Here is a 14689-nt window from a genome sequence, read left to right as displayed (position 1 = left end):
GTCTTCACCGAGACACATCAATGGCTTCCTTTCCTCTTTCTGTTCTGTTCTGTTCTGTTCTTGAGCGTCTAAGCGCGTGGCACTGCCATTTCCAGCTACTCTGGTAATGATCCTCTCACTCGGTTTCAAAGCATGAACCCTTTTCCCCTTTCCGGCCATGGTTTGCATTTTTTTTTCGGATTTCCTTTTTTATTTCAGTAGGGTTGTAGAATTTTGATCGAGATTCACCTCGGAAATCTTCCTGGAACCGCCTTTAATTTCGGATTTATGTTGTGACTAAGCCTTTCATCCTGTGTTTAAACCTATCAGACGTTGGAAAGTTGCCTGTGTTCGATGCTTGAAGTGATATTTCATCATTTTACCAACATGGGTTTTTGGGCTAAGTTATGAATTTCTGGTAAATTCTTGAACTTGCAGCTCTCTAGACAGATAAGTTTATGGATATTTTCTCTTCTCGTTTCGTCCTACTCTTCGTTTGTTCTTGTCGAGTTTTGGTCCAGTGTACGTATATGCTCTCTATGTATGTGTGTCTCAGTAGATGTTACTCTTGTTAATGGTTCCAGTGACAATGAGTTCTCATGTTTTAGTTCACCACTTTGATATTGAGTTGAGCTGTTTTAATTGCAGTGGGCTTTAGATGGAGGGGGGCACCTCTGGTTCGAGAAGAACACGTTCTCAGGTAGCCCCGGACTGGACTGTCAAAGACTGTCTCATTCTGGTGAACGAGGTTGCTGCCGTCGAAGCGGATTGCTCAAACGCTCTGTCTAGCTTCCAGAAATGGGAAATAATATCCGAAAACTGCAACGCTTTGGATGTTCACCGGACTCTGAACCAATGCCGTAGGAAATGGGACACTTTGCTGTCAGGTTACAAACTGATCAAACAGTGGGAGTCTCAGGCTGGAGATGGATGTTCCTATTGGTCCCTGAGTAGTGAGAGCAGGAAGAGACTAGAGCTGCCAGGCATTTTCGAGAACGGGCTTTATGAAGCCATTGATGCAGTGGTCATGGTCCAAGAGGATAAAGCTGGGACCGAACCCGATAGCGATCCGGACGCTCAAGAGGATGTGAACAAGCTTGATGCCATTGCTGAACCAGGTGCGCTATTCTTCATCTCTTCTTTGAGTTTGTTGGAAGAACTCTGCCTATTCAGGGTGATGCCTTTTCCCTCATATTCTTGTTCCTTCATCGATGATTATCCTATATTTACCCGGAAGTTGACTTAGTTGCCACAAAAATCCTGGAGGAACCTTTTGTTGTTGTTCAGTATGCGAATTTTGGGTTGATTATCCTGTTTGGAACGTGGGATCTTTAGTTATTAGTTCCATTAAACCTTTGTCCTCTCCATATTCAATCCACATATTCGCGTGGTTTTGGCCTCTTAAGTTAAAATCCTGCAAAACACTTACACCAAGGAAAGTGTCCTAAATCGGTTATCTACTCTTTCAAATCTCGAAACACGACGTGTGATTAGGTAACTCATTGATCATATCTTTTCCGACCCTCTTTTTCCTCGTAACCAAATCATATCTCGCCATTCCCTCCTCTGCTGAAACTTTCGGCTCGGGTTCTTACCATTGTTGATATATTGAACCAGCAGGACCCAAAAGGTCAAGACCACGGGCGATGGCCTTGGAAGAGAAGCTGTCACGGAAGGCAAGAAAGGAAGTGGCTGCAAGGAAGAAACCGGAACGACGCTCAAACCAAACACAGGAGAAGGATAGAGAGCAACAAAGGATGGAGCTTCAGAGCGAAAACGAGGAAGAGAAAACGATTGAGAGCTGTACGGAAGGGGTGAAGAGCATTGAGGAGGAAGCAGAAGCAATGGCTGCAAAACTCGGAGAGAAGGCTGAACTGATACATGCCATAGTTGCAGGAAATCATCCATCAGAGGATGGTGAAACTGGAGATGGTGGTGGTAATGAGTTAAGAATGAAGCTTGTGAGACGCCAAGGAGATGAACTGATATCTTGCTTGGGAGAGATTGTGGATACTCTTCATCGCTTCCGTGGATTGGCTCAAGGGTTTGAGTGATTTTTAAGTGAGAGTTGAATGTAATAATCTTACTGTAACTAAAAAAACACTCCCTTTTTTGGTTATATAAAAAAACATTTGAAAAACACAACGACTCCACTGGGGATCGAACCCAGAATCTCTGGTTCCGTAGACCAGCGCCTTATCCATTGGGCCATGGAGTCTAATTGGTTTTTGGAACAACATTATGTATATAACAAACAAAGAAAATAAAAAGGAAAGAATTTTATTTTCTTCTTTTAGTCAAATCTCTTCAACTTGTCCACGTCCGTACTGACACAAGATAAGCAAGAACAACATCATAAAGAAAAAGCGCGTTGCTTTAGCTGATGGGTAATATCTCTTTCTTACAGATGGTAATGGCATATTCTTGAGCATATTTTTGTTTTCTGATCTAATTCCTTAACAAATACATTGTTCCATTCATATCCTTTTATCCCCCGTTCTTGGAGATTTACATGCTGAATCAACGCGGGAGAGAGAGAGAAACGGAGCATAATAAGACAAAGCTCTGTTTTCCGGTATCTGGTACGTTGAGTTTTCCGCCATGTCTTCTTTACAGTCATGTTAGAATCTATCAGTCTTGCAACTAGACAGAATCTGTTCTCTGTCTTGTAAAAGTTCTGAGCTTGTTCCTGGCGCCTTTGAATCAGATTCTTCCATAGCATGTGACCAGAAATTTACTCATGTGTTTGCAGAGACTCGTTATATATATATATATCTCTTCATGTTTGATTGTTTGTGTTTTCTTTGAATCAGAAACATTTTCTTCACGGCAACTGAGTTTGGATTCGGTTTGAGCTTCTTGAATGATGTTTGAATACAAAAACACGGGAATATGTAAAAGGGTTGTCTTGTAAGAAAGTGAATACATATATTATATCTGCTCTTTCCACAATTTTCTCATATTGCTTATGACCTTTGTCAAGGTTTCCGCAAAAAAAGGAAGCAGCCCCAGTTCATGTTTCGAATGGCTAAGTCGGATTTCCAAGTTAAATCTGCAGAAAACGGTGACTTTTATGACATACTGGCAACTGAAGGGGTTGAGTTCCTTCTGTCACATGGTGGAGGGGTAACAGTTGTCTTTTTCTGTGTTGTCTTTATGAAACTCAATTTAGCTTTGAGCACCCATCCGAACGGTAAGCTCGTTTCAAATCCTTTGAAATCAGGTACCGGTGGAATATATTCATGGGAAGAAGATTTGTCTCTTCTTCTCTGCAAACCGGTGCAGGCCTTGCAAGGAATTCATGCCTAGGCTAGTAAAACTCTACCAAACTCTCCAGGAACGAGGGGAACAAGATCTGGAGATCGTTTTCATCTCCTTTGATCATGATGAGACCTTATACTATGAGCATTTCTGGTGCATGCCATGGCTTGCAGTTCCTTTCAGTGCGAGTTTGAGCAAGAAACTGAAAGACAACTATAAGATTGTCAGTATTCCATCTCTTGTTCCTCTCTCTCCAGACAGATTCTTTGTTGATGATGATGATGTGATTGGTTTGATCGAGGATTATGGTTCTGAAGCATATCCTTTCACTAAAAATAGAAGAGAAGAGCTCAAAGCCATTGATGATGCCAAACGGGTCGGAGGGCATTTGGAGAAACTCCTGACACATGAATCTCGATATCATGTTGTTTCCAGAGATGGAAGTAAGGTAAAGAAATCATACAAAATACCGGAAAAAAGCACACTTACGATATGACCTTTGAATGAATTGTTGTCAGGTTCAAGTTTCTGAACTTGTGGGCAAAACCATAGGGTTATACTTTGGTGCAGACTGGTGCCTGCCTTGTCGTTCCTTCACCTCTCACCTCGTACAAGTCTACAACGACCTTTCAGTCACGGCCGAAAACTGTTTCGAAGTCATCCTAGTCTCAACCGACCGAGACCCTGTAGAATTCGACAAGAACATGAGCAGCATGCCTTGGTTGGCAATCCCTTATGAGGACAGAACATGCCAGGATCTTGTCAGGATCTTCAACATCAAACTCATCCCCTCCCTTGTAATCATAGGACCGGAAGGGAAAACGCTAAACGCGAACGCGAGAGCCATGATATCCTTGTACGGGGCGAGGAGTTATCCGTTCACTGACTCGAGAATCGCAGAGATTGAAGCTTGTCTGAAGAAAGAAGGCGAGGCATTGCCACGATGCGTGAAGGACAAGAAGCATGAACATGATCTGAATCTGGACATGGCAAAAGCTTATGTATGTGATTTCTGCAAGAAACAAGGCTCGTTCTGGGCGTTCTCGTGCGATGCCTGCGACTACGATCTCCATCCCACATGTTTGGAACAACAAGAGATACCATCGTTTTAGGAATTCTGCTTTTGTCAGAAAGATTACTATTTTTAGAAAACAGTATCTGTCTGTTCCCAGTTATGTTCTGTGGATAGGATCCAAAATAAACTGATTTCATTGTCTTTTTTTTTTCAATTTTTTGTTGTAAGGATCCCGAGCAGAAGTTGGTCAGGATCATGTACGGTACATCTTCTTCTACATGCGAAGCCATGAATTTGATTTTCATTTACCCAAAGTGAGAATAACTGCCATGGTTGGCGAGATGACCCGAAATCTGTGATCGTAAGACCAGAAGGAAAAACGCAAAACGCTAAATGCTGAACGCAAACGCAGAAGCATGAACACTAGGGGTGTCAAACGAGCCAGCTCGGATCGTTTTGGGCTCGGCTCATTTGGCTCGGATCGTTTTGGGCTCAGCTCGTTATAATTATAAATTTAAATAAATACATAAAAATTTATTAAAACATCAATATCATTTAATATTTTCAATTATCACCATCATAATAATTAGTATATATATAATATCATATAAATAATATGAAAAAAATTAATATAAAATTATATTAGAGTTTTTTTATATAAATTTAATTTATTTTAAAAAAAATACCAGCTCGTTGAGCAGCTCGCCAGCTCGCCGAGCCAGGTTCATTGAACACGTGTTCAATGAGCTCTGGCTCGTTAGGCTCGTTTTTTAACGACCTGAAAAAATTACGGCTTAGATCGCTCGTTTTCTGGCGAGCCACGAGCCAGCTCGCGAGCCGGGCTCGTTTTGACACCCCTAATGAACACGATCCGAATCCGGACATGGCAAAAGAGAGGACGTGCCTCTTGTGCAAGAAACAAGGAAGGTTCTTTTCTTTGACTACGATCGTAAGCCCACGAGTAGTAAAAGAAGTCTTCTCCTTTTGTCTGAAACCTTTGACTACGATCTTAAGTACCTGATACGTACCGTTTTCAGCCAACAACACTGATATATACATATTATACATACACATATAGATATATGTGTGTGTGTATATATATATATGGGATGTGTTTAATTAGGAAAAAGTGGAATTTGTTTGGAAATTCAGTTAAGGGAAGAGAGGTCCAAAGGGAAGCCGGCAAACAAGGAGAGGCGCTCATACAGAAAAAAACAGAAGCAACCAAATTTTACAAACCTTTTTTTTTGGGTAAATAATTTTATACAAACGTATTTTGATCTTCCTCCATATTCGCTTTGTTACAGAAAAAAAAAACAAGAAACAAGAAACGAACAACACAGGAGAGAGGAGACAAGCCCAGAATCCAAAAAAGAAAAAAATCTCAGGACAGACGGTTTCAGCCTGTCTCTGTCTTTTCTCTGTGGCCTTCCACGAATTTCCTGTCTGAACTTTGAATCTTTGAGTATCATACAATTAGTAGCGGTGGACTGAGTGCCCGCAGAAACATCTGCAGTTCGGTCTGAAATATTACGATCTTCAGGAGGAGCCAACGGGCTTGTGGCGGTGGCGATAGACAAGGACAAGAACAGCCAGAACGCACTGAAATGGGCTGTTGACCATTTGCTGCAGAGAGGCCAATCCGTCGTTCTCATCCACGTCAAGATCCAGCCTTCGTCTCTATCTCCCAGCCCCTCTCTTAATTCCACCTCAAGTAACCTCTCCCCTTTTTTGTTCGCCGTCCATCTTCAGCCATTCTTCTCGTGTTTCTGATCCATGAACGTCTCTCTTCGTCGTTTCAGAGCTGAGCCACATCGACGACGATGCTTCTTTGGTATGCAAAGAGCCAGAGGGTCCCTTCAGAGAACTGTTCCTTCCTTTCCGCTGCTTCTGTACACGCAAAGACGTGAGTCCCCTCGTGTAAATTCCGTACAAGACAAAATGCATTGTACTCTGTGCTTATTGCATTTGCAAATGATTGGCATTCAGATACAATGTAAAGAGGTGCTGGTGGAAGAGTCGGATGTGGCCAAGGCATTAGTCGAGTACGTGAACCAGGCAGGGATCGAGGTATTGGTGATCGGTACCTCTTCCAAAAGCGGTTTTCTCAGGTGTTTTTACCCGTTTCTCTTCTCTTTCTCGCCGGAAAATTAGCGGAAAACCGAGAAAATGTGTGCGTGTGGTTGTTACCCTTACTGCAGGTTCAGCAAACCGACGGATATTCCAGGAACGATCACGAGGGCAGCACCCGATTTCTGCACGGTTTACGTGATATCCAAAGGAAAGATCTCAACTATGAGATCGGCTTCTCGTGCAGCACCGTCTGTTGCTCCATTGCGTAGCCAGCTTCAGCAGCCTAATCTAAAGCCGCCCCAGCCATTGCCCTCTCCTTCCACTACCGCTTACCGAGGTTTTGCAACCAAACGTGTTCATCATCTTTTCCGTGTTTTCCTTAAGACCCCGAACATATAAAGTTGTTTTTTTTCTGCAGCCGAGAGACAATCATTCGAGTCGCAGAGAAAGTCCATTGATACTCTATCAGATTCCTCCTTCAGGTACAGACACTGTTGTTGTTTTCGACTTTGGATTAAACTTAGTCCCTGCAAGGAGTTGGAGTGAAATCTACGGATGAATATGAAACAGGTCGCCATTGACAAGAAGAGGAAAACATGGGAGCTCGAACGGGGATCTCTCTGTTCCGGAATCAGACATATCCTTTGTCAGTTCTGGAAGGCCGAGTGTGGATCGGATCTACGCAAACTTCAACGACTCTGAACCAAGCCGAACTCCTCCAAGGCTGTCAAACTTTTCAGATGCTAGCTTCGACACTATGTCATATGGAAGGAAATCATTGGATATAATGAACTCGCCCCCCGACTTCTCGTCCTTCGAGAGCGAGAGGTTTTCATCCGCCTCCCAGACAATGGTAAGATAAGAAGCCTTAGAGGACGGCCCGATGATCCAATCTGTTTTCGTTGAAATCGTAAAACGAAATGCAGGATGACGTAGAGGCCGAGATGAGGAGGCTGAAACTGGAGCTGAAACAGACGATGGAAATGTACAGTACAGCTTGCAAGGAAGCCCTCACAGCGAAACAGAAGGTAAATCATCCTAAAACGTTAATGGCTTCTTCCACTCTCTGCGTATTCTGAAACATGTCGGCAATGGCAATGCAGGCAATGGAGCTTCAGCGTTGGAAGTTAGAGGAAGGACGGAAACTGGAAGAGGCAAGGCATGCTGAGGAAGCTGCATTGGCAATTGCAGAGAAGGAGAAAGCCAAATCCAAAGCAGCCATTGAAGCAGCTGAAGCAGCTCAAAGGATTGCAGAGCTCGAGGCCCAGAAGAGGGTCAATGCAGAAATGAAAGCCCTCAAGGAAGCTGAAGAAAAAACAAAGGCCCTTAACGCATTAGCACACTCAGATGTCAGGTATAGGAAGTATTCCATCGAGGAGATTGAACGTGCAACCGAGTTCTTTGCCGAGAAATACAAGATCGGAGAAGGAGGGTACGGTCCTGTCTTCAAGTGTTTCCTCGATCACACACCAGTGGCCGTCAAAGTTTTACGTCCAGACGCAGCTCAAGGAAGATCTCAATTTCAGCAAGAGGTACACTTACTAAGATGTCCTAATAACACATCTATAAAGTTCACCTGGTTCTTTCTGAGATCTTTTATTCTTACAGGTCGAGGTGTTAAGCTGTATAAGGCACCCGAACATGGTTCTCCTGCTCGGTGCATGCCCAGAATGCGGGTGCTTAGTTTACGAGTTCATGGCGAATGGAAGCTTGGAAGACCGCCTTTTCAGACGAGGAAACAGCCCGCCTCTGTCTTGGCAAACCAGATTCAGAATCTCTGCGGAAATCGGTACGGGACTCTTGTTCCTCCACCAGACCAAACCAGAACCGCTGGTTCATCGTGATCTTAAGCCCGCAAATATCTTGCTAGACCGAAACTTTGTCAGCAAGATCGCCGACGTTGGACTTGCCAGGCTGGTGCCTCCATCTGTTGCAGATAACGTGACACAGTACCGGATGACGTCAACTGCCGGAACGTTCTGCTATATCGATCCAGAATATCAACAGACGGGCATGCTGGGTGTGAAATCCGACATCTACTCCCTCGGCATCATGTTTCTGCAGCTGCTGACAGCAAAGTCACCAATGGGTCTGACCCATTATGTGGAGAGGGCCATCGAGAAAGGGACCTTCCGGGATATGCTAGACCCGGCAGTACCCGACTGGCCGGTGGAAGAGGCCACCGAGTTTGCGAAAATGGCGCTGAAGTGTGCAGAGCTGAGGAGGAAAGACAGACCAGATCTTGCCAAAGTCATATTACCAGAGCTGAACAGGTTGAGATTACTTGCGGAAGAATCGACACAGTCGGCGGTTGTCATCAACAGCCCTGGACCATCACCCACCACCAGCCAGTCTTCCTTACATCTGGTTAGAACCGAACCGGAATCAGAACAATAATCTGAAAACGCTGAATTCGGATTACTCAGCTAAAATCTTCTTATTTTGCAGGAACAGATCAGTAGTAATTCCATCCCAGTTCCTCAGTAATATATACACGCAGATGCAGTTACCATCAAAGACAGACAAGAATCCTCGACTGAAACACTTACAGATGCTCTTTAGGACAAAGAGATGCAGTAAAACGGCACTCTTTCCATCGTAGAAGCTTCCAAGTTTTTTTTTGTACAGATGATTACGAATTAATCTAACCATCTATAGTTCAAGATGGAGGAAAGAATTTTTACCCTTTCTTTTTCCCCTGAAAATTTTTGTTCCCCTCCTATCGGATAAGCTTGGTTTAGATTCCGTTATTTCAATTTTAGAAATATTTTAATCATTCTACTTTTATATTGAATCGGGTTTCGGTTTAATTAATCAAATATTTATTTTTTGAAGAATTTTTCAGTTTTTCTAATAATTTTTATATTTTTTTATGGAACGTTTTTTCTAGAAAAATCATATTAAATCGTTTTTTTTATATCGAATTTGGTTAGAACACAGTTATAAAATAATATTAACCGAAAAATTGACCGTTATCAAAAAGAAAAAAAAATACTTAATTAATTCGTAAATCGGTTTTTTAACCACTCATAACATTTTTTTTCTTTTTCATAATCGAAGTTCAATTACTTTCTCTTAAAAGATAGGGAAAGTACATTTTAATTTTTTTTTATTAATTGAGTCACCAAATCTTGGGTTAAAAAGGAGGTTGGTCGTTTGTTTTTTATCCAATTTATAGTTATTAAAAAAAATGAAAAAAAAAAGAAACACAACAAAAAGAGAACAGAAAAAAAAACTAAAAAAAATCCCAATTCTCCAAATTTTCTTGCAGATCAAACGTTATTGATAAAGTCTAGAAATTATATGTTTAAAGTGTACTAAAAAAACGAACCACTAGACTGTGATTCGAGAAATTCTTTTTTTTTTTTTTGATAAATAATTTGCATCATAAATAAAAGAGATTAGATATCGATTCCTACAATTGATAGAGATTAAAAGATGAAAGAATTGATTATTATGAACCAAATACCATCAAATCAAAATAAAAAAAATATTTATCCTATAATGGTTTAATGTTTTTATGGTAATTGTGATATTTGTAGAGCCTGAATTTTGATTTCTAGAATTAGTATATTATTATTCCAAGTCATCCGAAAAAATGTTACCTAAGCCATAAAATGGTTACTCATGTAAAATCATAAATTAATAAAAAAACGTAATTTCAAACATTTATACTTATTTCCATACCATATGACGGTATTATATGTATTTATTTGTTAATACATTCATGAAAAAATTTAATATATATATATATATATATATATATTTATCTCAAATTAAACTCTATAATTTTTTTTATCCCATTAAAATTTATAGTTATTGTATCTAATAATAAAATACCAATACTTAAAAATCTGGTAAATAAATCCTTAGACACAAAATTAACTAATCAAATTTAATTAAAAAAATAAAGTGACAATTTTTTTATCCCAATAAAATTTAATAATATTAAATAATAAAAATATTAAAAAATTAATAATAGTACTAATAAAACAAAATAAAAAATAAAGATTACATATACATACATACATGCATATACATATATACATATATGTTTATACATACATATGTATATATGTATATATGTGTACATATATATATTTATATATATATATATATATATATTTATGTATACATTTATATATGTACAGGGGTGGACCTAAAGAAAATTATCATTGGGGGCAACATAGAATTTTATATAAATGGAAGTTACTAATTTTTGCATTCCACAGTTTTTATTTAAAATTTATAGAACTTATAATGAAACTATTTTTTTTAATAAAAAGAATGGACATATGCCCCTACACCTAATATTTTTATTATTTAATATTATTATATTTTATTAAACTCCGGTAGGAATGATTAGAAAAAAATATTGTCATTTTATTTTTTTGTCAGAGTTGACTAATCAATTAATTTTGTGTATTTATTTGTCATTTTTTTTAAAGTAAATGTATTTTATTATTAAATATCGTAAATATAGAATGTAATAAGGTAAAAAAAAAGGTATGGAGTTTAAATTGTAACGATTTAGAAGTATAGGTCTTTTTGGAATTTTTTCTATACATTTACTGAAAAGAAATAAATGTTTAGTTTGCAGGACACGTGGCAATATTAGATTGCTCGTACTACAATTTTTTTCTTGGGAAGAAAAAATCAGAATTGCCGGAAGCAATAAGCAACAAACAACACGGCAAATGATTTTTTATTTTTAAAAAGCTAAATAAAAAATATATAAAAAACAAGGAGCGAAGACTGACCAGAGCTTCTCATTTCCTGTCGTCGTCGTCGTCATCTTGGTCAGCCTCTCTCTCTCTCTCTCCGGCGTCGGAATCGTCGACGAATGAGGTGATTACCGTTTACGATGCTATGTCCGAAGTTTCTGCTTTCTGAGCAGTAGCTGTCTCAATATCTTCTTCTCGTTCTTCGCTTTTTCCGGACATGGGTTTTCTCGTCAAGATTATTTTCTCAACGCGTTTTCGACGAAATTCGCAGTTGATTTTGACCTCTTCTGTGACGAGCCTCTCGAATTTCGTGATCGGTCCCCGAATCTGGGTGTTATCCATTTCCCAGGATTTGGTGTTTCCACGACTGATTGGGTCGTTCCGTACTCATGCGCTTGCCTTTTCTTCTTCTACGATGCTTTCGAAATCGAAACTCTGAAACTAATTTTGTCACTTTGCATATTTGTCTTGGCGTTAGCTTTGGTCAAGGATGGTTCTGCCTCTGTTATTTCCTGAAATCTTGGTCTCGGATTGTTCTCAGGTTGTGGAATGTTTGAAGAAACCCTGAAGTGAGACAAGCTGTAGGATGCTGGAATCACATATTCTCTGGGCATGTTTGGTTATTTCTGGTGAATGATATGTTTGGTTATTTTATCGATTGTTTGGGGCAAATGTAGAAAGGCATAATCATGTTGCTTTTAGGATGAAATTCCTACATAAACCATAAATGGAAGTTACTGGAGGCTTGAGACATTGCAGCAAGTTTTAGACTTTTTGTTAATTTTGTTACCCAAAGTAGACTCATTTAAGTATAATGTCTAAATGTATATGTGTTGTTGTTTTCTCAATGGTACAGATTCCTTGTGATTAGCGGCTTGTTGTGCTATCTATTGCAATCCCGTGTGTCCGTCCTGAGGTGTGACTGGTTCACCGTCTTGCTTACGGCTTGTGAGTTGCAAATGATCGGGAAAATGGTCGAGGGGCCTAAGTTCAATGGATTCATTGGAGGGCACAATAACAACAATAACGATTATTACGATTACTATAAAAAACTTGGTGAAGGTTCAAACATGTCCGTCGATAGTTTACAGACAAGTATTGCTGGGGGATCTGTGTCCATGTCAAGTAAAACAAGTAGTGTTGGGTCCAATGATTCTCATACCCATATTCTAGGCCATCCAGGCCTGAAGGCTGCTCGCCACAATTACTCCGGCACTGCAGAAAACAGTGTTTATCGTCCAGGCAACCACGAACTCAGCGATGATGCACTTGCGCAAAGTTTAATGGACGATAGATATCCAGTTGAAGGATTGGGGGATTTCGATGATTGGACTATTAATTTAGGGAAACTGAATATGGGTCCTGCTTTCGCTCAAGGAGCCTTTGGAAAGCTATATCGAGGAACGTACAATGGAGAGGATGTTGCCATTAAGATCCTCGAGAGGCCAGAGAATGATCCTGAGAAAGGGCAACTGATGGAGCAACAGTTTCAACAGGAGGTGATGATGCTTGCAACGCTGAGGCACCCCAATATCGTGAGGTTCATTGGGGCCTGCAGGAAATCAGTTGTCTGGTGCATTGTTACAGAGTATGCAAAGGGAGGGTCACTGAGGCAGTTTTTGACGAAGAGGCAAAATAGAGCTGTGCCCTTGAAACTGGCGGTTAAGCAGGCATTGGATGTGGCAAGGGGAATGGCCTACGTGCATGGGCTTGGGTATATTCACAGAGATTTGAAATCAGACAACCTTCTAATTGCTGCAGACAGGTCCATCAAGATTGCGGATTTTGGGGTTGCTCGAATCGAGGTTAAAACAGAGGGAATGACACCAGAGACAGGGACTTACCGTTGGATGGCCCCGTAAGTCTATATATCAGTGTTTATGTTTCTCCCTGTTCTGCTTAATTTTGTTTGATCTCTTAGCCTAAGTGTCTTAAATCCTTTCTAGTGGAAATATGTGCCTGTCTGTGTGTGTGTGTGTTTCAAGCATGTGATGAAGAAGCTAATCCTTGCTGTCCTCTCATTTGTTAGGCATGAATTTTTCACACTTCTATTTGGGAAATCCTTCCAATCATGTCGCAACGTCTTTTTGAAAGTCTCATGTATACAGCCATGCCGTATATGCATGTATTATTTTTATCACGAAAGAAGTCTCTTGCATGATTTCGGCTTTTCAAGATATATCAATAGTTTTCATTCCATGAAAGAAGTTTAATTGATTTCTCGTGAAAATCCTTGATCACTTTGAGGAATACTGTAGGACAGTTTCACCAAAACTTGCTTGTGCTTTCCTTTTCTGGAAAAAAGACATTGCTTTGTCAACTAGGCTTTCTTGTTCTGGTGATAAGTTGTGCCAACTTGAGTTGTTGTTTTTTCCTTTTGTTCTTTAATATGATTTGTCATTGTAGAATCCATTACACGTCCCATAATGATGCTAGTCTTCTGTCCTGTGGGGATTCGAGATGTGGATTTTGTTAGTACATCCTAGTGGAATCCTGAGCTCAACCAAGTTGAAAGAAGCATATTCAATATGATATGGCATAGTTCTATTACTGTTTGACTTTGACCAAATGGTCTAGATCCCAAAGTTTTGGAGATAGGGGCTATGATGGGATATCAACCATGTGGAAATCGGGACTATTTCTCTTTAAGCTTATTCTTCTATCACATAATTGCCGCTGCATATGTGCTCGCTTGTGCTCTTCTTGCTTTGATTTGTAATCTGTGTAGTTCAGTTTGTTATTTCTTGGATATGCCATTTATGTTTCATGGATCTTTTTGGTAATCATAATAGTTGAAACCGAATTATGTTGTCCAATTTAACGAGTGAGCTGTAACGGGAAAAAAAACGTAGAGCAGAATCAGGCAAAAAAGGATGGGATTCCTCTTTGGAATCAGCTGGCTAATATACTGCTTATTTTCAAACCTTTATTAGAGTCAGCTTCTCAGAATGGGAAATCTGATGTCTTTTTTTTTTTTTTTAACTTTTTTTGTTATATAACTGTTGTGCCCTTTTGAGTAGTTAATTTCTAGTAGAAGTTGGTGTCCAAGTTGCTTAGCCATGACATAAGCTGAAAAGCTTATAGACCTAATTTACCTATCCATAGGGTTTGACAATAATCATAACAAGTTGTCTAAAGATCTGTGGTTTGGGCAACTAAAACTTATCTGTATAATTCAGCTTCTGCAGTTTAACCTTAGGTTTTCATTTTCATTTTCGTCGTGATATCCCTTGTAACATCTTTTCGAGATCATTGCATCAAAACAGAATTCGCTAGGGCAAAAGCTTCTGTCTTTTATATGTACTATTCCCAGATATAGGCAGCTGCTTCGATTAGTTTGCTAATACTTTAAGTTCTGTTTCCTCCACGTCGGCTTATCCATTTTGTTGTTTGATACTTTCCAACTAGTTAACCCCATCAAAGATTAGGAGGAAATGTTGAATCTTTACACTGTCATTGCAGGGAGATGATCCAGCACAGGCCGTACACGCAGAAGGTGGATGTATACAGCTTCGGGATCGTGCTGTGGGAGCTAATAACGGGAATGGTTCCGTTCCATAACATGACGGCAGTGCAGGCAGCGTTTGCGGTGGTGAACAGAGGGGTAAGGCCGCCGATCCCACGAACTCAGCGATGA

The 14689-nt window shown here is 40.0% G+C and overlaps 4 protein-coding genes and 1 non-coding gene across 12 annotated transcripts in view; 4 read left to right on the top strand and 1 right to left on the bottom strand.

The window, feature by feature from the left end:
• The first annotated feature begins 11 nt into the window (after window positions 1-11).
• LOC104803585 (trihelix transcription factor ASR3) lies at window positions 12-2108 on the top strand. Of its 4 annotated transcripts, none has more exons than XM_010527557.2 (4): window positions 34-103; window positions 310-397; window positions 628-1097; window positions 1597-2108. In XM_010527557.2, exons 3-4 carry the CDS (start codon window positions 638-640, stop codon window positions 2031-2033), a joined length of 897 nt encoding a protein of 298 aa, XP_010525859.1. In that variant the 5' UTR covers window positions 34-103; window positions 310-397; window positions 628-637; the 3' UTR covers window positions 2034-2108. The 4 variants fall into 4 exon arrangements, with proteins under 4 accessions (XP_010525858.1, XP_019056898.1, XP_010525859.1 ...); XM_010527558.2 differs by having other exon boundaries at window positions 84-160; XM_010527556.2 differs by lacking the exon at window positions 310-397 and having other exon boundaries at window positions 12-103.
• Window positions 2109-2124: 16 nt separating this feature from the next.
• Window positions 2125-2197, bottom strand: TRNAR-ACG. Its single transcript has one exon. It is a non-coding gene; the product is annotated as a tRNA-Arg (tRNA).
• Window positions 2198-2486: 289 nt separating this feature from the next.
• LOC104803584 (probable nucleoredoxin 3) lies at window positions 2487-4537 on the top strand. Of its 3 annotated transcripts, none has more exons than XM_010527552.1 (4): window positions 2487-2561; window positions 2963-3105; window positions 3203-3688; window positions 3759-4537. In XM_010527552.1, exons 1-4 carry the CDS (start codon window positions 2492-2494, stop codon window positions 4350-4352), a joined length of 1293 nt encoding a protein of 430 aa, XP_010525854.1. In that variant the 5' UTR covers window positions 2487-2491; the 3' UTR covers window positions 4353-4537. The 3 variants fall into 3 exon arrangements, with proteins under 3 accessions (XP_010525854.1, XP_010525856.1, XP_010525855.1); XM_010527554.1 differs by lacking the exon at window positions 2487-2561 and adding an exon at window positions 2788-2889; XM_010527553.1 differs by lacking the exon at window positions 2487-2561 and adding an exon at window positions 2792-2873.
• A 1692-nt stretch (window positions 4538-6229) lies between these two features.
• Window positions 6230-8993, top strand: LOC104804497 (U-box domain-containing protein 35-like). Of its 2 annotated transcripts, none has more exons than XM_019201356.1 (8): window positions 6230-6366; window positions 6457-6665; window positions 6747-6810; window positions 6899-7181; window positions 7255-7356; window positions 7432-7860; window positions 7937-8695; window positions 8783-8993. In XM_019201356.1, exons 1-8 carry the CDS (start codon window positions 6230-6232, stop codon window positions 8813-8815), a joined length of 2016 nt encoding a protein of 671 aa, XP_019056901.1. In that variant the 3' UTR covers window positions 8816-8993. The 2 variants fall into 2 exon arrangements, with proteins under 2 accessions (XP_019056901.1, XP_019056902.1); XM_019201357.1 differs by having other exon boundaries at window positions 8777-8993.
• Window positions 8994-11062: 2069 nt separating this feature from the next.
• Window positions 11063-14689, top strand: part of LOC104803583 (serine/threonine-protein kinase HT1-like) — a 4629-nt gene continuing 1002 nt past the window's right edge. Inside the window, exons 1-4 of one of the 2 annotated variants that reach the window (XM_010527551.1) lie at window positions 11063-11176; window positions 11594-11662; window positions 11909-12910; window positions 14515-14661. In XM_010527551.1, coding sequence (XP_010525853.1) covers window positions 12012-12910; window positions 14515-14661 — 1046 coding nt within the window. In that variant the 5' untranslated portion in view covers window positions 11063-11176; window positions 11594-11662; window positions 11909-12011. Of the gene's footprint in view, window positions 11177-11593; window positions 11682-11908; window positions 12911-14514; window positions 14662-14689 lie in introns of both variants that reach the window. The other variant, XM_010527550.1, reaches the window with a different exon arrangement.

Source organism: Tarenaya hassleriana, unplaced genomic scaffold, assembly GCF_000463585.1.
Source record: "Tarenaya hassleriana unplaced genomic scaffold, ASM46358v1 Cleome9, whole genome shotgun sequence".
Classification (NCBI taxonomy): Eukaryota; Viridiplantae; Streptophyta; class Magnoliopsida; order Brassicales; family Cleomaceae; genus Tarenaya; species Tarenaya hassleriana.
Note: the sequence above shows the minus strand (reverse complement) of the source record. Positions and strands in the feature narration are given on the sequence as shown.

What these genes read in the sequence shown, in the direction of transcription:
- LOC104803585 (XM_010527556.2), top strand. Translation starts at nt 638, where the DNA reads ATGGAGGGGGGCACCTCTGGTTCGAGAAGAACACGTTCTCAGGTAGCC. An exon ending in TGATGCCATTGCTGAACCAG is followed by an intron (nt 1,098 to 1,596) that starts GTGCGCTATTCT and finishes ATATTGAACCAG; the next exon opens with CAGGACCCAAAAGGTCAAGA.
- LOC104803584 (XM_010527552.1), top strand. Translation starts at nt 2,492, where the DNA reads ATGCTGAATCAACGCGGGAGAGAGAGAGAAACGGAGCATAATAAGACA. An exon ending in TTCTGTCACATGGTGGAGGG is followed by an intron (nt 3,106 to 3,202) that starts GTAACAGTTGTC and finishes CTTTGAAATCAG; the next exon opens with GTACCGGTGGAATATATTCA. An exon ending in TTTCCAGAGATGGAAGTAAG is followed by an intron (nt 3,689 to 3,758) that starts GTAAAGAAATCA and finishes AATTGTTGTCAG; the next exon opens with GTTCAAGTTTCTGAACTTGT.
- LOC104804497 (XM_019201357.1), top strand. Translation starts at nt 6,230, where the DNA reads ATGATTGGCATTCAGATACAATGTAAAGAGGTGCTGGTGGAAGAGTCG. An exon ending in CATCCGCCTCCCAGACAATG is followed by an intron (nt 7,182 to 7,254) that starts GTAAGATAAGAA and finishes AACGAAATGCAG; the next exon opens with GATGACGTAGAGGCCGAGAT. An exon ending in GATCTCAATTTCAGCAAGAG is followed by an intron (nt 7,861 to 7,936) that starts GTACACTTACTA and finishes TTATTCTTACAG; the next exon opens with GTCGAGGTGTTAAGCTGTAT.